We start from the raw sequence: 25,566 nt of genomic DNA on the forward strand, positions 1-25,566 counted from the left end.
ATAAAGTAATAGGTGAGGTCTTTATACACTCCACGCATATTAAGTGGTTTGATAGCGTTGACAAACCAATCTGTGTCCACAGAAAATATTATCAGTGTGTAATAGCCTTGAGTTAATGTAACCAGCAATACAACACAATTCTTCAGAGAGAGAAATATTAACTGCAGACTTGAGACTTTTTCTTCTCATTGTAGACAAATTTTGCTTGCCCTAGTATTTCTTTATGCAACAGTTCAAGGTTCAGAATCATAATGAATTTTACATAATTTTATGTAACCTCTGTGCTACGTTGTATCGCAGGTATGCTATATTAGATAGCTTTAAAATTATTATGATGTCATACTAGATATCTTCCTGGCACACCAACGTAAACACATTAGCCCAACTCAGAGCTTCTTGCACTCTGCTGACATGGAGCTCAGAGCTATTACGGACTTCCTTGTTTGCTGAAAAGTTGGAAATAGCTAGCACTTGCAAGCGCTTTCACCTGCAGCCTGAACCAAGTGGCGAAAATGCATGCGTGTGCATCAGACCTTATGCAGACTTGAGGTGTCACAGAGTTGGAGCTATTTTCTTACAAGTTGATCTCAATGGGTTGGATCTAAACTGTTGGTGGATAGAACTCACTGGCAAAACCCACCTCCCACTCTTCATCTGGAGCCTCCACTGGTTCTGTGTGTCCTCCATGAAAAGACAATGTCTTTCCTATTTAAGGATGGGTGTCTGGGCACAACACAGTGAAATCAGGTACTTCTTTCCAGAAGCATACACGCCAATCTCTGAGCGGTGTGAGATTCCAGGGGTTCCAGGCGCTTACCCAGGTTTTGGCTTCCTTGGAATGAGGGATAGCTGATACTGTGGTGTCTTTAAGATATAAGGTTTATTTACACATATAAACAACCTGAGCTTATGATGGAGGAACTCACAGCATTAACACACCAAGAGGGCCTTGCTTCTCTCATAGCCGCAGGCTTGGATTCAAACCGGAATCAGGCATGGTTCTGTCTCTCCCAGCTGTCTGGCCTGCAGAAGTTAGAAGCTTATTGCTTCCAGCTCACACACACAAATCCCAACCCTGGCCTTTGCCTTTCTAACTACCAGTGAGTTGAGGGAGGGAGCTGTCTGGCACAGAGCCACTTCCTTTGTTACCTTAATGGCCCATCCTTACTTAGATTTTAACCCTTGCTGGGTCCAGGAATTAGAAGAGACTCAGGATATAGCCTCCCTCTCGCCCTGCAACTCACAACAATGCAAATCATAAAATTGGTGATGATAAAAATGGCAGCAGCCAGTAAGAGTGTATCAGGGCCAGTTATTTTGACCTGCTAGAAGTCACATGATGATGATGTACTGATGCTTTAGAGAAAGTTGCCGCTGATGTCAAGGATCACGATAGGGCTCCTCCTCTCTCTGGAAGCATAGGCCAAAGCAAAATAAGCTTGTCTGGCAAACTCCCGCTGGCTGTTGGTAAATGGCACTCTGTTCCCTTCTCCAGCATCCTAAAGCAAACAGAGGGTATTGGATTATACATGTTCCCAAATTAGGAAGGTAGTGTATGAGTTTAACCTTGACAGTTAATATTATCTGAGTTGATGAATCGTAGGCAAATTTATGTGGCTGGCTGAAAGGAGACCATGATCTGCCAGTAGACCTCAGAGTGATTTGCAGCAGATTGACAAGGGCTTCTGTCTCCCAATCGTTGAACAATGGCAAGAACACAAAGGGTACTTTCCATCCAAAATAAGACTGCTGAAACAAAGAAGGCTTAAGAGGAAATCAGGAGTGAATTTGTGTGTGAAAGGACTGTGAGTTTTGTTCTGGGGCTTAGCATGTTCTCAGAGGCCTTGATTCTTAATAGATACTGTATGTCAGTCCATCTGGCTCTCCACTGGTATTTTTTACCTACCTCAACTTGGTGATCCTTGGAGATCTAGTAAAAAGAAAGTCAAAGGGTAGAGATCCCACAGGCATGAAGTCTACCCATCTCTGTGCTAGATTTCCTGAGACGGGAGCTCTAATTTATGAATCTTATGATCATCAATAAAGGTTGTTTGTTGCTTTTTTAACAGAGTCTTATTTTTCTCTTTCAGAAAGCTATTGCCTATCTCTTTCCTTCTGGTCTGTTTGACAAAAGGGCCAGACCTGTAATGAAGGTAAGAACACAATTCAGTGCTGTAGATATAAAGAGAGATTTTGTATCAGTTGTCCTAACATTTTTCTATTTTATTATATTTTTAAACAGCATCCCGAAGAAATGTTTCCAAAGCAAAGAGGTATGTGCAGGTAGACTGTGTATGTGAAACCACTTAAGTTGTTTTCTGTTATGTTCACATGTACACGAAAGCTGGGATACAAAAGGCTACTAAATGTGCATCTGGAATTTTCCCATGCCCACTGTGTTTTTATATGTTGCGGGTGGCGCTGTGGGTTAAACCACAGAGCCTAGGACTTGCCGATCAGAAGGTCGGCAGGTTTGAATCACCGCGACGGGGTGAGCTCTTGTTGGTCGGTCCCTGCTCCTGCCAACCTAGCAGTTCGAAAGCGCGTCAGAAGTGCAAGTAGATAAATAGGTACCGCTCTGGCGGGAAGGTAAACGGCGTTTCCATGTGCTGCTCTGGTTCTCCAGAAGTGGCTTAGTCATGCTGGCCACATGACCCGGAAGCTGTACGCCGGCTCCCTCGGCCAATAAAGCGAGATGAGCGCTGCAACCCCAGAGTCGGCCACAACTGGACGTAATGGTCAGGGGTCCCTTCCTCACTAGGAAGCAAAGATACCCTTGACACATCACAGACTGCTTCAGAATACCTGTTTCAGAAGTGGCTTGCTGTGTGTCATTGGGGGTTGAGGATATAGTAAAAATAATCAAACAAGTTCAATCCTCTTTGGGTATGCAGAATAATTTGCCAGGCCCTTTGGATCACACGCCATATTTGTGTGACTTCTTTATTTGTTATTTTGCTCTTCTTTTAATCTTCCTATGGCCATTTCTCAGCTGACCAAAGAGATAGTGAAATTTATTGGCGATCGCAATGAAAATGTAATATTGGGACAGTGGAATTCCACAACTTTTTACCTTGCAGGTGGTGGTTAAAGCTTTCTGCAGTCACTAATCACAGTGTTTATATCTTATCCTTAAGGTTCACAGATCTTGGTCCTTAAATATCTTGACTTTTTAGCTAGAGGGGAACGGTTTATGTTTTTAAAAGAGCTGACCATAGCCTGTTGCCGTAGTTGCAGCTCTATATTGCTGGTATATCTTTATCTAATCTGGAGCTGCACTTTTCATACCAGTTCATTCTTGTTGGTTTCTCTTCTGTGTGTGCTTTGCTATAATTCCCTGTGTGAATGTGCCTGATGCCAACTTGAGATTGCAATACAGAGCATGAACACTTGGAAGCAAGTTCAATTTAGATCACTGGGAGCTAGTATTGGGCTATATTATAGAAATAAGCATATTTAACTGCAAATAGATAAGGCTGAGGTAGTATGTGCATTTTTAATATGCTAAATATTTCTATAAATGCTTAGTTTCTGTGACCAGTAAGACCAGGCTGAGAGGTAATAAGCTTAGAGTGAAGAACTGTCACATATTAGACAGGATCATAACCTTACCGTGGTTAAGCAGTGGGATAAATTATTAGCTGAGATTGTGGTGCCAACGTTGTCTTTTTATAAAAAATTAACAGCAGAGGATATCCTGGCATTCTCTGAACAGTGTGGGAGGGGGTTCTGGGTGCTGCATGGGGTTTTATTATTCCTGTTTAAACTATAGTTTGTTTTTTAGACTTCTGTAATTACCATTACATTTGCCTCCTTGTTTCTTTTCCTTCAGCAATCCAGTGGGACAAAAATGGCCGCCCATTTCACTTTCTCTTTTACACTGGCAAGCAGTCCTATTATTCTGTAATGCATGTAAGTTATCTAATGGCTTTTTCCTAGTGGACCAAAATAATGGTCACTTATTACATAATGTGTATGTTTGTCGTAATTTTCTTAGGGCAAACTCGTTACCAAAGGAAGGAATGACTATTAGCTTTGGTTTCCCCCATAGTTACTAAACAGGTCTTGCTACGAAAGAATTTCAGACTGTGATAAGTAAAATACTAACCAAAGATGACCAGAGGCAAATTCGTATGGTAATCCTTTTTAAAATGTACAGTATTCTTGAAGGAAAGGAAAGTTGCAGAGGGCAGCTAGATGTTTCTTATTGACGGCCATATAAGATAATGTGTGAACCAGGTTTAAAGCTTTAACTTACATTTCCTTGTAATAGCTTGACATTTGAGCACACAGGAAATTTGCAAGAGGCCAGTGCTGTGTTTTGACTGGCAGCTATCCTACCCTTTCAAACATGAGAATTGGCGTGCGTTCCACTGGAGTTCACATTGCTTTGTTTAAAATTGGGGCCCTGAGTAAAGCACTAGCCTCAACCACTTTTACGTTTTTTTACTCGGAGGCTACAAAGAACAGCCTCTCCATAGAGCATGGGTACTTCGTGGCTCTCGGTTATCTAAATCCACTTTGACACTGACTCGGTGCTGGTACACATCTGGGTAGAGAATGTGGGAGCTACCCACATGCTGTTGCCCACTACTGCATTGTGTTAGGATATGAACATTGGTAGTGGTAGAAATCCTAAGCCTCATGCCTGATCATTGTGGTTGTTGTGTTAGTCCTTAGCTTGTGCTTTCTTTCCTTTTTTCTGCTGCCTTTGCACATCTCACTTCACACATTAGGTGGTCACTAAACAAGTGAGCTGATTTCCCATCTGACTTGTTTTGTTTGCTAAGCTGTAAGAAATCTAGCTTTAATTTTATTCGATTGTCCTGCATCAGTATGGTGAAGAAAGTCTGCAGTTGCCTATTTTTTCTTTTTCTTTTAAGAACAGGCACTTATGAACTTACAGACAAGTTCCTTCCCCAGGTCCAAAAGAGAATGACACCTCTGAAGTGTGGGCATGGGATTAAGGTTTTTTTGCGAAATTTACCAGCAGTTGTAAAAATTAGTAGGTAGATTAAAAGTCTGTTCAAGTATTGTCCAACACTACCGAGTAAGGTACAGGAGGAAACATCTCTCCATGCCTATTAACTGTAATCGCTAGGCATCAGACATCCGTGTTAAGAAACACTATGTCTGCCTAGCTTGCCACAGCTGAATTTCTGGATTAGATGGAATTTTGGTCAGTCCAGCATGGCAATTCTTAGTTGAGCCCATACTGTGATTTCTAGTGACTCCTACATAACAATCCACTAAAGCGTGCGTAGCTAATATAGTGCCCTTCAGATATAGCAGGACTACATTTCCTATCATTCCTGAGCATTGACCATGCAAGTTGTAGCTGATGGGAGTTGGAGTCCAAGAATATTTGAAGGGCATCACTAAAGAATCTCTGAACCTATTTCCTACAGAAGGAACATATTGATAGTATTTGATGCATGTTGTCTATTTGTATAACTTGATTCGCTGACTTTGTGGAAGAATCTGGTACAGTCATACCTTGGGTTACAGACTCTTCAGGTTGTGCTTTTTCAGGTTGTGCACCGCGCCAAACCCAGAAGTGCTGGAATGGGTTACTTCGGGGTTCCGGCGATCGCGCATACGCAGAAGCGCCAAATCGCACTATGCACATGTGCAGAAGCGCCAAATCACAACCCACGCGTGCGCAAACACGGCGCTGCAGGTTGTGAACACTGCAGGTTGCAAACGTGCCTCCCACACGGATCACATTCACAACCCATGCATCCACTGCAGAATGAATTGTGTACTGAAGTTCAGTTATAGAAATGTATTATTATTTTTTTGTAATCTGATTGATAACTTTTCAGCCTGGTGATGCCGTTGAACTCTTGTTTCCCTTGGTATCTACTTCTGGTTGCAGTACCATTTAGAGGACTTCCTCTGTAAAAACAAAAACAAAAAACACCATGGCTTTACTGTGCATTTTAGAATTATCTGGTGTGTGTTTGTACTCCACACACCCAAAGGACAAAATCCCCACTTGTCAGGTACATTTATTTCTGTAGAGGGAGAAGAGAGGAATTATTTTTTCTTTTGGTTGACCTTGGGCAAATGAGCTTCTTGCCCTGGCAGAAATGAAATGAATGATAAATGTAGAGTGTGTCTTTGCTGAGTAATGGAGCTGCAGCGTAGGCTTCCCAGAGAGGTTTTCTCCTGCACAGCCTGAGGCAGCCTGAGGACCCCTACTGTTCATTTAAATAGGTATGTCAAATCTGCCTCGAAACGCTGCTGGTTTGATCTGTGGTAATATTTGTGAAGGTTCCATATGGACTTGAGCCCCCTGCAGTGCTAAGAAATAATGTACAACGCTTCATGGTGCAGACGCAAATTTTCTCTGAAAAGGGATGCAGCGCTGCGTTTTAGCTGTCGGAGAGGATGATGGAGCTGACGCGCTAGGCCTGTCAACTTGTTACACGGATGGGTTGCACGCAGAGAGGCTGTGGAAAATCTGTGCCTTTTAGCTTTTCTACTTAATCACGGTTGTAGCATTGCCTTTAGACTGTATGCTACATTAATTCTCTTCCTGCCTTCTGCCTTTCATCCCAAGTTTCACGGAAAAAAGTAAAGCATGCAGGTCTTGTCGAGGAGCCTTATCAAGCAGCTGTCATCTGACAGGCCATTTGCATTTGTTTTGGCTGAAACAGAGCAAGCCAAGGGCAAGATGTTTTGTTGCATTCCATCATAATGAAGAAATTAAAAAAATATATTACAAGGCGCCCAACTTTTTTTTTTTTTTTTTTACCCATTGCTTGCCTTTTGAAAACGGCATGTGAGGTTTTCCTGAGACACACAGCCTTTTCAAAGAATAGCTGTGCTCACCACTTGATTAAAATCTTCCTGCACACGAAATCCTTTTGACAAACAGAAATGCAATCATTGTAGAATATTTGTAAATTTACTTAAGTCGTGTCAGGGCGTTTAGAGATGTCTTCATTAAAAAGAGTGATATAAATCATTTCATTAAACAGGATTCATCCCATCTTCTGCTCAGGAAATGTGAAATATGTGTAAGGGTGTTAAAGATGAGAATCATAGGCTAATGGAAATTAGAGAGATACTTGTTAAGTGCCAAACTGTCACTTTAAAAAGAAAATGTAAAATAATTTCACTTTTTTACTGCATCTTGTGCTCATAGCCTTTTATAATTTGCAGTATTTAAAAATTTTATAAAATACATTTTGCCTACATGTGTCAATTACCATTTGCTTTACTGTCATATTTCAGTTATTTATTTCAGTTGAGCCAACCACCCTGCCATTTATATAGCTTACTTGATGCAGTATGAATAGGCTTCCTTGTAGCATCTACACTGACCACCATCCATCTTGTATATTCCATTTCATATGCTGCTTACATGTTAAAGCTTATTACTACTTTAGCATTTCTATTCCCAGTTTCATCTTTGTTTCTCTGTTTGTTGAAAAGAGTTTAGGATGTAAATGGTTTCTTTAGTTGCAAATTCAGCTGCATCCTGAAATGTCTTAACCCCTTAAATTCTTAAATTTGTGCGAACCACCAGTTGGGAACCGCTGTACTAGAAGTCTTCAGAATATCATTCATCTTTTACAAGGTTGCATTACTGGCTTGTTTAAAATGGCATTGGAAACCCAAACATGTTATGTCGTATATGTACAGCTATATGTAACAAATTAAGAAACAGAATACAAAAACAGACCAGAAGGATGTTTTCCAACTAACAGCAACTTATAGAATCTGTGTCGGCATTTTAAGATATTGGTTGCATATGAACTCCACCTATTTCCTCTCTCCAGTGCTTCTGAGCCTGGGGGCAAGAGAACTAAGTCTAAATATATTGATGGTGTTGATAACCTACTATGTTTGTTCAAGATATTTCAAAGATCCAGTAGCCTGGTGCTTGCTCTTAACTTACTATTCAGCAACAGCTTTGTTTAAAACTGTCTGTCTTGTTAATTGACAAGATCGAGGATGCAGTCCTCCTGTTTTATGACAATATATATATGGCTCACAAGTATCTTATAAAATCTACTGCATAATGGCCACATTTGTAAGGGATATAGGCATGTATATTTATGACTTTGCTGTTGCCTCTGGAAACTGTTAGTTAAATCTTCACCTATCCGTTCTGAAGAAGCAGGAATTCCTTTTTGAAATGCTTCAGATGTGAACATTTGCCGAGTGACATGCTTCTCAGATTCTTATACCATTGCAAGATAGCATGCATCATTATCCTGCCCATTGATTTGTTATCCTGCAAATAATTTTGCACATGCCTTCCTTTATAGCTATGCACATCAATAAAATTTAAGAACAGCCAGAGTGTTTTGAGGAATGAAGGAAATGGGATCTGAAATGAGCAAGTAAAAATTCTCATGTCACAATGTACCCTTGTCAGTAGATAAAAACTCTTTAGGTTATCTTTTTTTTTCCATGTAGACTGTATTTGAGAAAAATAAGTGGTGAAATACATTTAGCCAAAGATGAACTGAAAATGCCCATCCTTTGAGGAGCTATACAGTATCTTGTGGGCTATTATGACCTAGCCACATTTGCACAGCATTATAACAGGGCCCGGAGAAGGGATTTTTTTGCCAGTGTTCAGGAAGACAGCATGGTTATCAAGGTTGTGTTTGCATTGCATGCACCATTGGCTGTGAGTCTGGTGCACAGCTTGACTCTTTTTAAAAGTTTGCAGTCCTTGAATTCACAGAGAAACTTGAAAATGTCCAGGCACAGTAAGCTCTGAAGACTCTGAAACTAGAGAGGTTATTTGGTAAGGGCTCCAAAAACATATTGGTGTGCAAATGTCTAAAGGTTTCAGTCTGCGAAACTACAAGACAGATCCCAAGTGTAGGTAACCATTTGTTCACTGCATGGCTACGAATGGGAAATGAACAATTCACCATGTGGTTAGAATCATAATGGAGTAAAAGTGGCCATGTAGCTTTAGGAACAAACTATAATTCCAGCTAACACAATAAGTGAAGCAACTTCTTCCTCTTCTTCCATCCATGTAGAGCATCATTACCAATCTCAAGAATGAAGGACCTCGCAAGGATAATGGGACATAGCAACCTGTAATCTTCCCCCATAGGCTTGAAGGAAGTTTTCAGAGCCTGCTATCAGATTGTTATAGAGATGAATGTGCCAGTGTGCACTGTAATTTTTATGGTTTGGCTAGCTTCGTGTGACAAGGTTCCATTTTAAAAGGGTAGTCAGCAGTGCTGTATTTCTTACATGGGCAAGACCATCTCTTATCCCACCCTCTTCCAAAGGTCCTGAATTGCCTGGGTTGCTGGTATGTAGAGAAGAATGTAATAGAAATTATAACAGTTTCTGGAACTTGAGTCAAAGGTGGAATCTACACACATAAAAAAAACATTCTGAAATGCTTTTTTTTAAAAGTGTTTTTAAAAATACAATGAATTTTTCATAAGGCTTTCCATCGCCATCTAGTGTCACATTGTATATTGCACTTAAAACACACTTAAAACGTTTTATTGGCAGCTGTATAGCTGAGTCCAAATGCTGAATAATTTTCTTATGAACCAAGAAATGTAGTGAACCAGCCCTGCCCCTGTTGACAGAATCTTTCTTGATTGGGTTTTCACAAACTCAGGCCTGCTTTACATATAACATTAAAATTTAAACCATAATTAAATATAAATCAATAAACTACAGTTTTATATGATCGAGCAGCGTGCTGCTTTATAGTGTGCTACTCCCTGGCTCTTGCTATTGCTGTCCTGGGAGGAAACAAACCAACAGCTGATTTACCATTATGTGCAACTTGGACTTGTGGTTTGCTTCTCTCCAAACAAACCACAGTTGGAAGGCAAGGTTTGTTCTCGGCGTATCACTTATGGTTTGTTTAGAGATAAATACACCATTGCTGAGTGCTCAATCAGAACCTCTTTTTAGGAAGTTGTAATCGGATAAATGTCCTTATTCTTTTGTGTTCTGGCTTAAATGGGGTGATTCTATAGCTAAATAGCCTGGATTGTTTGAAGAATTACATTGTTTTTATTTTGGTTATTACTACAGACAAACCACTGGTCACAATGGTTTGTTATAACTGAAATTAGTTAAGATATGTGCTATGCCCCTTTGTACCACAGTTCGGGGGCAAATATGGGAGTTGTGGTACTGTATTCTTGCAGTTGAACTTCTAACACACACACACACACACACACACACACACAATAATTGTTTTTCTTAAGGATTTTCTTGGGTTACAAAAGCACCTACATTGTCTCCATTTTCAGGTAATAGAGTCCTTTCTACAGATTAGTTACATTAGTTGTGAGACATTAATGTTGAACTTCTAAGTGATATTTGATGCCAAAATTTTCAGCAGAAGGTTTTAAGTGGAGCTCACCCTTGTATCTATTCTAGGAATTGTACGGTAAGCTACTTCATATTGAGGAACACCAAGAACGAATGCGTGCTGAAGGATTATTATCACCTGAGAAGAAATCCCAGTTGTAAGTTGTCTCTGTGTGATCATGATGAAAGTATGTTGGGGATGAGAGATGCAGATGCAGTTCTCATACAATATTTTCAAGATATATCATGCTATGTGGTATTATTAGCCTAGGCCAGACTTTCTCAACTTGGGTCCCCAGATGTTGTTGGACTACAACTCCCATCATTCCTAGCTAGCAGGACCAGTGGTGGGAGGAGACGGTGTCAATGCAAAATGGTCTGAAATAGGTGAGAATTGGGAGGTAAGCAAAGGAGACTATTGAGGAGTGGAGAGGTGATAGGTTCTTGTTGTTTAGTCGTTTAGTCGTGTCCGACTCTTCGTGACCCCATGGACCAGAGCATGCCAGGCACTCCTGTCTTCCACTGCCTCCTGCAGTTTAGTCAAACCCATTCTGGTAGCTTCGAGAACACTATCCAACCATCTTGTCCTCTGTCGTCCCCTTCTCCTTGTGCCCTCCATCTTTCCCAACATCAGGGTCTTTTCCAGGGAGTCTTCTCTTCTCATGAGGTGGCCAACGTATTGGAGTCTCAGCTTCAGGATCTGTCCTTCCAGTGAGCACTCAGGGCTGATTTCCTTAAGAATGGATAGGTTTGATCTTCTTGCAGTCCATGGGACTCTCAAGAGTCTCCTCCAGCACCATAATTCAAAAGCATCAATTCTTTGGCGATCAGCCTTCTTTATGGTCCAGCTCTCACTTCCATACATCACTACTGGGAAAACCATAGCTTTAACTATACAGACCTTTGTTGGCAAGGTGATGTCTCTGCTTTTTAAGATGCTGTCTAGGTTTGTCATACTCTGGCTTTATTGTGTTTCTAATGTAAGCTTTTCAGTGGTATATGAGGGAGACGGATGAAGTGAAAGATTTTAGGAATGAGTCAAAGTTAAAGCAGAGATAGCTCAGACAGTGAGTGATAAGAGTCTGTGGGAAAAGAGTATAATAATTGCCTAGCTTGGAAGAAGAGCAGAACTTAGAGCAGGAAAGAAGAGCAAACACAGTTTTGACAGTGAGACTTGCCTTTCACCTCCTTGATTAAGAGTTGAAACTGCACATGTCACTTTTGCTAGTATCCCTGTAGTGAATGTAACAGCCCCAAAAGAGATTCTCCACAGTCTTTGCTTTGCTTTCACATTTAGAAATGATTTCCTCATGGAGGACAGCCTCCTCTGTATGCCTTCCCTCTTTGCCTTGGATTGATCGTCATCCAAATGATTGTGTGCAGAGCCAAGATATGTCAGAATGAATTGGCACTGGGACACCTTCAGGAAACTAATCGTTTGCTGAGGAGAACCAGCTGGTACCAAAGGATGAGCCATTACTTGGAGTGGTGGTGTAAGGAAGACTTATCCAAGGTGTGGATTAGGAAGGCCAAAAGAAAATGAAATTGGAGGAGGAAGTTAAAGCCGAGCACTGGAAAAACAGTGACTGTGGAAATCCCTGACAAGAAGGTTAAAAGACTTCCAAAAAACAACAGCAACACCCCTTGTTAGGACTAGGCCTGGGCTACATACACACCATGCATTTAAAGCAAACCCACCCCAAGAATTCTCAAAGCTGTAGCTTGTTAAGGGTGCCAGAAACTATAGCTCTTTGCAAGGTAAACTGCAGCTCCCAACCATTTTTTGATTATTTCCCTTTGAGTGGGTGTTTTAAATGTATGGTGTGTACATAGCCTTGGTGAAAGGTAAGGTTTCAATAGGTTTCAACTGGAGGGAAAGGTTAGCATGAAGAGACAGAATTCCTTTCTTGAAAAATGAAGCGAAGAGGTAGAATGAGGGATAAAAGATAAAGCCGTTCAGCAAAAGTAAGCATGAGAAGAACAGAAGGAAAGTAAACAGCCTAAAGGGCAGAGGAACATGCTGATAAATGAACGGCACCAAGCCCAGGGGGCGCTCATTTTTCCGCTGTCCACCGTGTGGTGATATACAAGATGTATGAAACAAACAACACCAGAGAATGCCTGGTTTCTCTTTTGCCTGCAGCACATGGCAAGACAGTAAGATAGTTATTTTTGTTTTCAAATTGTGGCTAATCCAATCCTATGCTGCCCCTACTGATGCTGCCCCTACTGTGTTTTACCACATCTCTTTTTGATGCACGTCATCCCTCCAGGAACTGAGTGTTCTGCAATTGGCCAGCAACTGGTCAGTCTGTCTTGCACCAGAGCTGATCTAGATAAGGTGTTGAAATCCCAGAAGACTTTGTATTCCCTTTCTACTTCAGTGCTTCACACCCTGAAATTACCTCTAGATAGAAGGGAAGAGTTATGGGGAAGACGAAATACTATTTCTTGCTATGTTTGTGATCTTTTGTGTTGTGTTTTTTGAAATCTTGTGTATTAAATTTCATTCTGGTACAGCTGGTTTACATACACATTAGAATGCTGCTGAAAGTTGCCTTTAAACTAAACTGATGCCCGGACTTTTAACTCCCAACCACTTTAGAAATATTACTTGTTAATAAAGCAAAATTATGACACCGGAGCTACTGCTCTTTGCTTTTGGGAATAGAAAGTTTGTAAATGTAACTTGCACTTTTTCAAAGTAAAAGACAAGTATATTTCCAAATGAAGTGTGACTGTATGTGTGGCCCTTTGCAATCTTAGTCTAATTGCATGATTAGTTAAAAAGAGAATATATGTGATATTTTAAACAGAAACCTGATTGGCAGCAGATGGCTGATTAAAGAGGAATTGGAAGAAATGATAGTGGAAAAACTGTCAGATCAAGATGTGAGTAATTAATCTCCTTTATTTAATGAACCTTGTATTTTAACGGAACAGCTACATGGGTTTTTCTTTAAGGATTCTGAAAAAATCTTTTCCTTGGAGACAGGAATTATTCATGTTCTTGGTCTCTTTCGTGCACATAAACACACATATTGAAGAATCTGTATTGATTCCTATACAAATTACGTAAGCCACATTTGGACAACTTGTCCACTAAAATTGTGAGAGACTGAATGGATTCTCTCAAAGCAGCACTTCTCTTTAGTTAAATCTGTCTGACAGGAACCCAGGAGGAGATCCTTCCAGTTTAACTTCTTCCCCTGTTTGAACAAAATGATAATTGTCCCAAGCATCCATCTGCAAAAGTTTCCTGTATATTTGACCTACTTCCTGGTGTCCCGGTTCTCTTCCTCATTGGTTGGCCTTTCCCTATCCAACCTTCTGCCACCCAAAGTGGTTTTTTTTTTAATTTTCTTTGGTTTCATTGAAACATCTCAAAGAGTCATGCATTTTCCAGGCATGCAAGCTGAACTTCATAGCTTGCTGAAAGTGTAAGGCTAGCTAGATCCTATGCATTCTTAATCACTATTTTTTCCCTTAAATGAACTCTTATTTGGAAAACGGGAGGATTGGCTTGTCGCTTTACTTCACTGCTTTATTTCCCATGAGCCTGGCCACTCTGGCAACAGGCTTGTGGAAGCAGGGAATATGAAGAGAGGATGTGGGTGGTTTCCTAAATCCCAAGATAAGCGCTTTAAAGCTGTGAGCTTCCCTGCTGCCTGTTGACTTGGAAACTTAAAAGCAAGGTGGAGGCAGTACTGCCTAAAGGTTGGAGACCTGGAAGGCACTTTACTTCTCACAGCGTTGGTGCAGCAGGGAACCCCATAACAAAGAGTTTATTTATTAAGAGAAACATAAAATCAGCAAGAACACTGCAGAAACAAAATAATAATGGCTCGTAATGTGCTAGCCCTATATAATCCCTTGCATGTTGTGGTGGTGTTAAACAAATGTACAACAGTGTGTGTGTGTGTGTGTGTGTGTGTGTGTGTAAGTGTGTAATATGCAGAATATTTTGGGGAACCTAGGATAACCTAGTCTCCATGTGATGGTAGTTGTGTGAAGAGAGCATGCAGGGCTGCACCCCTGATCCCACTATTGGGTCCCCTGCTGGTCCTGCCTTTCCCCACTGCTCACACTTTAGGGCAGCGGTTCTCAACCTGTGGGTCCCCAGATGTTGTTGGACTACAACTCCCATCATCCCTGAGCTCTGGCCTTGCTAGCTAGGGATGATGGGAGTTGTAGTCCAACAACATCTGGGGGCCCACAGGTTGAGAACCGCTGCTTTAGGGGGAATGTTTGTAAAGGGAAAGCCTATTGCGCACTCAGGCTCTCTCCCCTTTGTGGGAAGTGTTTATGGGCGTTCAGCAGGCTTCTCTTTAACAACATTCTCCAAAATATGTAGAGAGCAGGAAGGGGCAAGGATGGTGTGGCCCCAAAGGCAGTGGGTGCATCTCCATGTGATTATAATTGTGTGGAGAGGAACAAGTAAAGAGGGCTTGTGCCAAACAAATACTGCTACGTCTGCCAATTGGATTACTTGTAATAAAAAGGTGATGATGAGAGATCAGGTACTCTGTACAAAGAATTACCTGCATCTTCATTATGTCACCTCTGTTGCTCTCCCCCCCCCCCCCCATTAATTCTGTTCTTTATTTCTGTCTTTTGTGTGTGCACTAAACAGGTATTTAAGATCTGTGGTCATCAATACAACATTCGTCATCAACACAAACATGTGTGCCAGTGTGTGAAAGACTTTATACTTACAGCCGCTTCTTAAATTTCTTGATGCCACAAGGCCTTCAGATAAGCCTTATTAACAAGATCATGTACTAGCAGTGCGGCGTTTTACTTTCTAATCACATGTTCACGATGTAGGGAACGAAGCACATAGTAGCAAAGGATAATTTATTTCAAGAGGTTGCCCTTTAAGTCAAGTATCGCTTGAATTTTTAAGAAGCTTGATTGTTTGGTTTAAAAAGAAAATTATAAACATTTAAAGTAACTCCCGACTGAACAGCCAGTGGCATAGATACACATTTTCCGTATGTATTACGAAATATAATCACCTAAGAAGTGGCGTTTAGGAAAATAAAATTATTTCCATTTAAATGTACATATCAACTTGTTTGAAATGAGTTGGGAAGCTTACCTCTTGCCACTCTTCATCAAAGAATTGGATTCTGTTTTGAGGCCTGCAAAATATTTCTTTGAAAATTAAGATGAACTTCATTTTAATGTGGTAATCCCGTCTTACAAAGAGGTTGGTTGCATTTTTTTGAATTCTGGATTCATTTGTTGCTAGGGTTAAAAAAAAAGGATTAGGTATCTTTATTCACATAGAAAATGATACATCTGCATGTTGTTTTGAAAGCAGCATGCAAATGCAGAAGTGTCATCCTGTCAAAAGTTGTCAATAAGAGCAGAACTGGAAAGATCATGCATGTAAAAATAGAAGTTGTTGGCAAATGCAATTACACTTGCACCCCCAACCCCTTAATGATATTTTTTATTGTCTACAGTATTCACGGTGTATTCAGCTGCTAGAAAAACTGGTTGCAATGCCGTGCCATGAGATTGAAGATGATTATGTGCAAAAATTCCGTAAGCAATTACCTGTGCAATCCAAAAAGCAGAACATAGAACCCCTACAGTATGATGAGCAGGGCCTGGCCTTCAGTACTGCAGAAGGTAACTTTTTGTTCTTGTTTTTCCTTTGCAGAGAGAGGGCTAGTTCTTGGTAACCTGAGAAATAAAATATGTTTTCCTGGTTGTCCATTCACAAGCATGGGAAGGGCCATAGCTCAGGGCTAGAGCATTTGCGTTGTATACAGAAGGACACAGAGGGTGGCGCTGTGGGTTAAACCACAAAGCCTAGGACTTGCTGATCAGAAGATCGGCGGTTCGAATCCCCGTGATGGGGTGAGCTCCCGTTGCTCGGTTCCAGCTCCTGCCAACCTAGCAGTTCGAAAGCATGTCAATGTGCAAGTAGATAAATAGGTACCAATCTGGCGGGAAGGTAAACGGCGTTTCCGTGTGCTGCTCTGGTTCGCCAGAAGTGGCTTAGTCATGCTGGCCACATGACCCGGAAGCTGTCTGCGGACAAACTCCGGTTCCCTCGGCCTATAGATGAGCGCGCAACCCCAGAGTCAGTCACGACTGGACCTAATGGTCAGGGGTCCCTTTACCTTTACAGAAGGACGCAGGTTCAAATTCCCCAGCATTTCCAGATAGTGCTGTGAGCACCTCTTGTCTTAAACTCTGAAGGGCAGCTGTCAGTCAATGTGTAGACAGTACTGTGCAAGATGGATCATAAGGCAGCTTCCTATTCTCCTATGATGTTGAACCAAGAAATGCTGCCCCAAGATTTGTGGTGAAATGTGAAATGTTGTCGTACTTGTTTCATGAAATTGTTTTGCTAGGGCATAAGGACCCATTAGCAGCTTTCCTTGGGTGGGCAGATAACAATTTGGCAGACGTATGCGGAAAAATCGCACATAGTAGTCCCATTGAAGTCACTGGGCTTTACTTCTGAGTAAACACACAGGCTTACGATCAGGCTGTATTCACACCTGGTTTCATGATAAAAGAATGCAATGCATTATGACTGTATCTATTAAGCATTTATTTCTCATTTATGTGGGGTTTTTTTAACCTGACAGTTCATTTGGGCTAGTTCAGTACCTTATTTTCTTAACAAGCAAAGCTGTTCAAATTTTACCTGTTGTTAACTCAGTTTTCACAACACCACAGTGACTCGGATTGATAAGATTCTGGGCTTGTATGTGTGTTAATTCTTCCATTTAATATTACTGTCTGTGTTGAGAAAGATTATAGACTATGGCTGAATCTTCTAAACATGCTGGTGATATTTTCATACCAACGAGACTTCATCAAACAAAATACGGGTATTTGTTGAAAAGCATAATCTTTTGTTTAAAGATTTTCAGTGTAAAGATTATCTGAAACCTAAGGAATTTGTTTTTGAAAGCATTCTTTGTATCAGTAGTAGATTGCATCATTTTATTTTCTTACATCCCTAAATGCATAATGGGCTTGATCAAAACAATTTGTAACTGAGTTCAGTGGGACATACTCCCAGGAAAGTGAATATGGGATTGCAGTCTTAAAAACATAGACATAGTCCCATGTATGACCTGTTCACATGCCATGGTAAGCCGCAGTTACTGTTTTACTGTGAACACAGAGATTACGCCCACATTGCTCATCCCATACCAAGAGCAACATACCACGATCTCTAACTTAACAGTACATCTGAACTGGGGATTGTAACAGGCTGTGTTTGTTTGACTCCAAACTATGATCTGAAGCTAAGAAAAAGCTTGGCTTCAAATCAGGGTTGGTTTGGAGTTGAACAAACCATGATCCCTAGTTTGGAAATAACGCTAAGTCGGGGATTGTGGTTTGGTGCTCCTTTTCACCCTAGCGAAAGGGTGTTGTGTGTGCATCTGCACATTCACAGTAAACCATTAGCTATAAATTACTACGATGTATGAACGCAGCCATTGATTGGACTAATGTGCCGTTTCTTCGTTGATAAACGTTCTTCCCAGTTCGCAACAAGTTGCCTTAAGGTCCAGGTCCATCATTTCTTCATATTTATTATTTAAAATACTTATAGCCTACCATTCCATTGCATTTGCTGTTCTCAATGCTGCTTACGACAGTTTTAAAAATTGTAAAATCAAACAGAAATTAATCAACAATAATCAACAGCTGGGGAAATCTCACTGCCCTAAAATCTTGCAATTGGCACATTGAGCTAACCTTAAAAATCACTTTATCTGAAGTCCTGTGGCTTTAGGCATATCTAATTTCATTTGAAGTAAATGAGATGAGCTGCTAAGTATTTATGCTTAAACAGAGTTTTTGGTCACTATTAATGAATAATTCTCCATGTATGTTGTATAGGTCTGAATCTAACTAACTATTTATCTTATCAAAATCCAGTTTCTCTGTTGAAGATGCTGGCTGCCATTTTGAATTCTCAGAGTATGCTTCCCTCTGCTGGAGGAAAAAAAGAAATATTCATAGCAATGGCGGCAATATGAATATTTTATCCACCATGTCCCATTTTTCTTTAATGGGATGAGACATTTTTGTTCTTGCTGTTTATCCCTTTTTTCAATTTATTCAAATCTTTTCAGTATTTTTATAACAACTACTTGCACGGATGGAGAGAGATTATGTGTAAAGCCTTTGTTGTCGAAAGATGCCAGTGTCTCTGCCATAAGACAATAATACTAATCTCAGGGCTTAGCCATACCACTTGGGTTTCCCAGCAGCTAAATAATAAATAATAATAATAATGCAAATTTCCTTGGTATCATTTTAGCAACCACAGATAAACAGGAAGCATCAGAACCCACTCAATGGCCAATACCTAGAATAACAGTCCCTATTTATTGGCTATGAGATGGACTTTCTGTTGTTTCCATTACCTGAACAACTGAGGCAGCTTCACCCATACGGAAGTGTCAAAAGGCTGGCAACTCAAGTCTTTCCCATTCCGGAACAAATTTAGGCACTGAATCAGTATTGGGCTTCAGGATGGATAAAATAGCTTTTGTTACATTACAAATAGAAACTTTTCCTCATAGGAAAAAGAAACATGGGCAGTACTGCAATTGGCTAGGAAAGAATGTTGTGTGATGAACTTGGATTAAATAATATTTATTATGAGAGAATTTCACTTTTGCTAGGATTTTCCCATGATGAGCATGCCACGTGTGATTTTTGAGATGCTAAATATAAACGTGTGTTATTTTTTCAAGGCTGGAGAAAGACAGCAAAAGCAACCGTTAAGGTTTATGACAATGGAAGTGGGAAAATTACTATAAATGGAGATGATTATATACTTTACTTTCCAGTCTTGCAGGACAGGTGAGTGAACTAAGTTTGCTGTAGATAGTTATTTTATTAAAAAAAATTCAAGGGGATATGTTGCTGAAACAAAGACTATAGCCATTCTAGTCTTAGCAAAGACTGCTGCCCTGGGTGACTTTGAGAGGAAGGTAGGGATATGAGTTGTATAGGTTTCTTAGTTTCTTCAGTTTTCATTTTTGTTTAAAGATTGAGGTTGTATTACATGTGCACACCACCCTACCATCAATACTTACAAAAAATTGGAAGCATCTTATTTCTTGCCATTGTTTAACCAAAGTCACAAATGTCTGAATTGAACACCGCCCATCAAGAGGACTTCCAGGAAGATGATGGACTAAAGAGATCTCACCTGGAGACTCTTCCATGCCACCGGATAAAACCTGGGATCCCCGATTGCAGGATTGCACTGAAAAACACCAAAGTCAAAAGCATTTGTAAACAATTAGACTATGGCTGAACGAGTGGCCTAAATATATTAAAAATAAAAAATGTTTCTCTCCTGGGCTAAACTATTTCCTTCTATCACTGTGTTTTTGTTTTTGTTTTTTGCACTCAAACTGGATAAGAAGTCTGCATGATCTTTTGTCATAGCACCTAATACAAGTTGGAATCCTGGGGCCACCTTGAAACTGATCTGAAGCTCTCTGTTTGTTCATCTTCTCACCAAGTGGATTGTTCCACTTGAGAAAACGTTCCATGCAACATGAGAGAGTGATGATGCAAATCCATTTATCAAGCCAGGATTTCCGAGATATAATGCACCTAATCTAGTTAATCTTGGGCACAGATTGGAACAGAGGGGTATTCTAGGTGCCATTTATGCAAGAGCCCTACCAGATTGGACCAAAGGCATCCTGTTTGTAACTAAGGCTAGATTAATGCATTTAAACTCACAAGAAGGCTGCAGTTTCCTTATTGGAAACTGATCTTTAGAGGCCTGCATAAATTGTTCCCCACCAAGCCAAATGCAGCCTTCCAGAATCTTAACAAAACTCATTTGTTTGTTGTCTGTGGCACTGCAAAAGAGAGAGAGAAATAGAGAGAGGGTTATGTTGGTTATCTTTCTTTCTTTGCAAATGAGCCTGTTCTAGATATTTGCCTTGGGAGTTTTCATTTGACATAGTTTTATATTAACATCATTTTGCTGGCAACCATGCTATGTTTGCCATTAAAGGCAAGCTGAATTTTATGGAATCTATATATGCAACATAAAAGAAGTGAAAGGAGGGATAAAAATGCAACGAAAAACCATACAGCATCTAGCACAGTGCATTACAGTTGATACAACAAGGGGGGGGGAATAAACAAGTGGTCTATCCAAACCCTCCACAATTTTGTGGGGAAAGATCGGGAACCACTGATCTAGATCATTTCCACCTGTCTCCCTGATTTCTGGTGTTAAAACTGGACTACATGAGCCAATAATGCTGGATGCATTTGTATGTTTTTCAGAGAACAGCTGATGTTCCCCTTCCAGTTTCTCGATCGCCTGGAGAAGCACGACATGGTCTGCTCTGTTTCTGGGGGAGGAAGAGCAGCGCAGGCCGGAGCGATCCGCTTAGCTTCCGCAAGAGCGTTGTGCAGCTTTGTCACCGAAAACGAGGTGGAGTCCATGAGGCAAGGTATAATCATGAAGAAGAAAGTTGCCCTGGCTCATCTTTGTGTTTTGCATTAGAAATGTTTGGGCTGAATCCAAGCATTGCTTAAGTGGACATCCATTCACACAGCAGGACTTCACCCTTCTTTCCTCTTCCACCCCCAGCAATCCCTTTGTACACCCCCCCAAAAAAAAATTGCTCCAGAAGGTCCCCCAACCATCCAGAGCAGATGAGGGGGAGGGCGAAAAAGAGGAATTCTTGCTGCCTGAACAGAAATCTATTCCTTGAGGCATGGAATCCATTGGCTGCAACTCTTATGGAACCCACTCATGAAAAGTGGTCGTACTTCATATTTTTATTTTTGGTTTTTTTATTAAATTTTATTTAACATAATACAAAATACAAGCAAAATACATACATATATTTTTCAGATAAGCACACAAATATATAAAAAGAACAAAAAAGAGAAAAGGATGAAAAGAAAAGAAGAAAAAATTGGAAAAAGGAGAAAAATTGGAAGAATTTCCTCCAAATTCACTCCACAAATATCTCAACAAATAAAACTTCATTGATTGACTTCCATCGCTTACACTGCATTTCCTATATACATTTTAAGCAAATTTGTATCTGTTATTCCGTATTTTTCCCATACAATCTCATACAAATATTCTAATCAATAAGTTTTCTAAATCTTTCATAAATCTGTTCTAAACACAACCAATACCTTACGCTTAATCCTTGTCTACATAAATAATCATTTAAACATTTGTCTTTGATAAGACAAAAACAAAAAAATATAATCCAGAAACAATGGAAACGTACTTCATATTTTTAAGTGTACAATCTCATCATTAGCTTATCTCATTCCACTGGGCTTCAGCTTGCACCTTCCTGTTTTCTTCTCCCAAGTTCAGCTGCTGTTCTGAGTGTAGTATAGAAGCACCGTGACTGAACTTCTTCTAACCTTTCTCTCGCCCCTGCAGCTGGTCTCCTAGCAGTTGATCCACGTGTGAGAGAGCGGAAGAAGCCCGGCCAAGCGGGATCCCGCAAAAAGTTCACCTGGCAAAAGCGCTAAATTCAGAAGTGAAACAAAGTGCATTGCAGCTGTTGCGATGGATAAATTTTAGACATGTGGATGTGTGTAAATATATATCTATATATTTGTAATTAAATTGTTTCTCTCCCACCTACCCCAAATTCCCATTCATGTTTTTTCTTCTTTTACGAAAAGGACAAAACAAAAAGAGTTGGAGGTATTAAACTTGCTTGATGTCAAAGTTGCTTTCCTACTGAATGAGCAGCGGGAACTTTAATAAACGTGGGGACAGGATAGAGGGGAACAGAATAGAGGCAGCTAGACATGGAAGGAAGTACAGAACGAGGCTGCAGTTGTAGGACGAATAGGGAGGCAATGTGAGTTGCTCTTCAAGAGCTCTGCCCTTTGTTGTTAAAGCAGAAGGTACAAAGGTATTGAGCCTTCAGTATGAAAAAGCAAGACAATGAATTATTTCTTCCTTGGTGAAACTATTAGGAATCCTCTTTCTGAAAACAGCATGGTTGGTATATGTTCTGTCATCATATGCAAGTCGTATTTAGAATCTGTGATGCCCCAAGTCACTGATTGCATGAAAAATGTATACCTTCTTTGCAGCACACACAAACTATTTTAATCAGTTTTTAAAATTGAATTTAATTCTGGCTGTCAATACAACCTTCTTACCACAAGATGGGGCTGTTTACAGTCTACCTTACAAAATTACATAGGTTTCCAAAGGGGGCAAAAATAAGGAAATGTGGAGATTGTGTAGAATTGCATCAGACTTTTTAACACACATATGCTTACGAAACTATTTAAATCATGAGCGCAGATATTGTTAGAGCCCAGACTATTTTACACAATGCTACTACTTTTTTTCTTTTTTTTTCATTGCTGCCTAACTAGTGTAAGTAAGGTCACTAATTTGGAGGGTTTTTAATTGCTTGAACATTATGAGGGTTGCAATAATTAGTTGATTGGTTAGAGTAATCATTTTGCAAACCTTTTGATAAACTAAAAAGGTGTCCCTGTTAATCAGGCAGCCTGTGTTTAATACAAGTCATTACCAAAACCCCAGGAAGCAGATAGCATCTTAAGAGACATCTTCTCTAAAATAATTCATGCTTCAACACCTGTATGCATTATCTAAAAGTGAAGAATGCTTTTTTTTGCTCTCTCCAGAATTATTTTATTCGTATGCAGATTTATGCAATTATCATACAGTTAATGTACTATGATTATCTTAATTACTAGCCCTAACAATTATTATTTGGGAGGGGAGGAATGTTGTGGGAGACTTACTTTAATGTCAAAGACCCACTGAGGATAGAGGAATAATTGTGTGAGCTATACAGGAACAGATACAGTGAATTCAGGCAGTAGGTAAATAACATGTCTCTGTATTGGTGCATTGCATGATCATTATCTCTTGCCATTGTAAACAACAGCCTGGATAGCTCAGTTGGTTAGTGTGTTGTGCTGATCACGCCAAGGTTGCAAGTTTGATCCCTGTATGGGTCGGCTGCACAGTCCTGCATTGCAGGGGGTTGGACTGGATGATCCTCAGGGTCCCTTCCAACTCTACAATTCTAGGAATCTAAAACAGTGTTGATAAATTCAATTACCAGCTGTTACGGAAAAATCTAGGTGCGAGGCTGCTCAGTCACGCAGCTCGTCGGGCAGAGCCCATGGGTCCCTGCGGAATAAAGGATGGACTTCAGTCGGAGCAAATAGCTGTAGACCAGAGTTTATTGCGCAGCAGGTTCAAAGAGGAATTTTGAACCCCGAGGATGGGGTGACAAGGACTTTTAAAAGTTTCTGTTTTATCCCAGCATACAGTTCATTAAGCATCATCACTACATCATTGCTATATCAGAAAAAGGAAGGGTTATACATGATTAACATAGGAGGAATGTGTTGGGGCAACAGGCGGATATAGGATATGTATTGGGAAGTACATTCTAAGCACCTACTACAAAGGGACAATAGAACTTTGGTTTGCATAGTCTGCCACCTGGGCAAGTCCGGAAGAGTGCCTTTGCCCAGCGATTGACACCTATGAGTGAGTACTCCTGTGAGTGACCTCCCGCTTGAGGGATTATGGCGGGGACCGAGTGGTTTCCATGTCCTTGGCTGATGAAGCAAATTGGCGATGGAATGAAGGAAACTAGCAAAGGAGTTGATTTTATATGATTTTTAAAGCTAGGTGATTTCCCAGCAAGTCGAAAGGATACATTTATGCATAATATTTGTAACATTTAACAACTTTAAAGATGTGCCCCCCCCCCAACCCTGGTAATTTCCGTAGCAAGCTTTTCTATGGACAGTGGCTTTCTATAGAGCCTAGCCTGTGAACCACAGCCTATACCGGTGACAATGCAGTAGTTGCAAGAAAAGAAGCTGGATAGTGCATTGTGGGTAACCACAATGTTTTGTTGTCATTGCCCAGAGAGAGCAGCTGCCTACCCTCCCAATGTAAATAATGTACTTAAAGATGCAAAAGAAAAGCAGGTTCTGAAAAGAGGAAATCATGGCGTTCCTCTCTGAGAAGCCAGCAGCACCAGTATTTTGACAAGCTATTTAGACCAGCATGTCTGAACCGAACCAAAGAACACCCAACCCTTGAAATTTTAATTTGCACCAGAAGATTTTGCAGAGAAGCCAGATGGAACACAACTTTTTTTCTGACCGTTTTGGGGAAGATGCTTCCACACCACGTGCTTAGAGTGGAATTGCTATTCTTCACTTACTCTTTATGAGGTATCTGCACGACGCCATCATCCAATCATTGTCATCCTGTTTTTCGCCAATGGCTCTTCTTCCAAAAAGTGAATTTTCAGAAGAACGAAAGACTAACACAGGCTTGATACCTGTACGATGCCTTTAGCTTTACTCTTCCATCTTTTTAAAGAAAGTATTTTTCCCCCTTTGAATATTGTATTTATTGAATTAAATTTAAAAGTATTTCAAAACCGCTTAATGTTTTAAACGTTTCCAAGTGGTGTGCAACAGTATGAATCAACATAAAAACACTTAAATCAATATCAAAACAGAAGCCCATTGATTCAGAGACCAGGGAAAGCTGGCACAAACAGATACATCTGAAGATATCTGAAGCAAATAATTGTTGCTTCACGTATGGCAGAGTGAAAGGCATTCCAAAGTGGTGTAGCAGCAGCAGAAACTGTCCATTTTAGAGCTATCATCCTATGTTCTGTGGAGTGGTGCCACGAGTACCGTTTCCCTGGGTGATCTTAGAAGTCTGTATTGGGATGAGTACCCTGCCCCCAAGTTTTTGTGGGCTTTATAATGTTAATAAACGTTTACATGGCCCTGTGACTAGTCAGTAGCCAGTGCCATTCCCTCAGCATAAAGGTAATAGCTGCATGTCCAGGTATTCCACTCAACAATCACTGCACGGTTCTGGAGCGGCCGCAGCCTGTCTTAAAGTGGGATGGACACAAAAAAACCCTGCAGTATTCCTGATAGTGTGGACAAATCTGCTTGTAGATTATCGCTAACATAGCACTAGCAAGAACCCTGTAAGGTGACTCAGTAGAATGAAAAGCGAAATACAGTGGCACCTCGGGTTACATATGCTTCAGGTTACAGACTCCGCTAACCCAGAAATAATACCTCGGGTTAAGAACTTTGCTTCAGGATGAGAACAGAAATCGTGTTCTGGCGGTGTGGCAGAAGTGGGAGGCCCCATTAGCTAAAGTGGTGCTTCAGGTTAAGAACAGTTTCAGGTTA

General features: G+C 40.5%; 1 protein-coding gene across 1 annotated transcript in view; it reads left to right on the forward strand.

The window, feature by feature from the left end:
• Positions 1-21,967, forward strand: part of MRPS9 (mitochondrial ribosomal protein S9) — a 38,368-nt gene extending 16,401 nt beyond the window's left edge. The window contains exons 3-11 of the mRNA XM_081003207.1: positions 2,091-2,153; positions 2,243-2,273; positions 3,833-3,912; positions 10,393-10,481; positions 13,140-13,215; positions 15,795-15,963; positions 19,068-19,176; positions 20,632-20,801; positions 21,761-21,967. Of these exons, the coding sequence (XP_080859333.1) occupies positions 2,091-2,153; positions 2,243-2,273; positions 3,833-3,912; positions 10,393-10,481; positions 13,140-13,215; positions 15,795-15,963; positions 19,068-19,176; positions 20,632-20,801; positions 21,761-21,852 (879 nt within the window). The 3' untranslated portion in view covers positions 21,853-21,967. The remainder of the gene's footprint in view (positions 1-2,090; positions 2,154-2,242; positions 2,274-3,832; positions 3,913-10,392; positions 10,482-13,139; positions 13,216-15,794; positions 15,964-19,067; positions 19,177-20,631; positions 20,802-21,760) is intronic.
• Positions 21,968-25,566: the final 3,599 nt, after the last annotated feature.

Source organism: Podarcis pityusensis (genome assembly GCF_964106645.2).
Source record: "Podarcis pityusensis genome assembly, chromosome: 4".
In the NCBI taxonomy this organism is placed as follows: Eukaryota; Metazoa; Chordata; class Lepidosauria; order Squamata; family Lacertidae; genus Podarcis; species Podarcis pityusensis.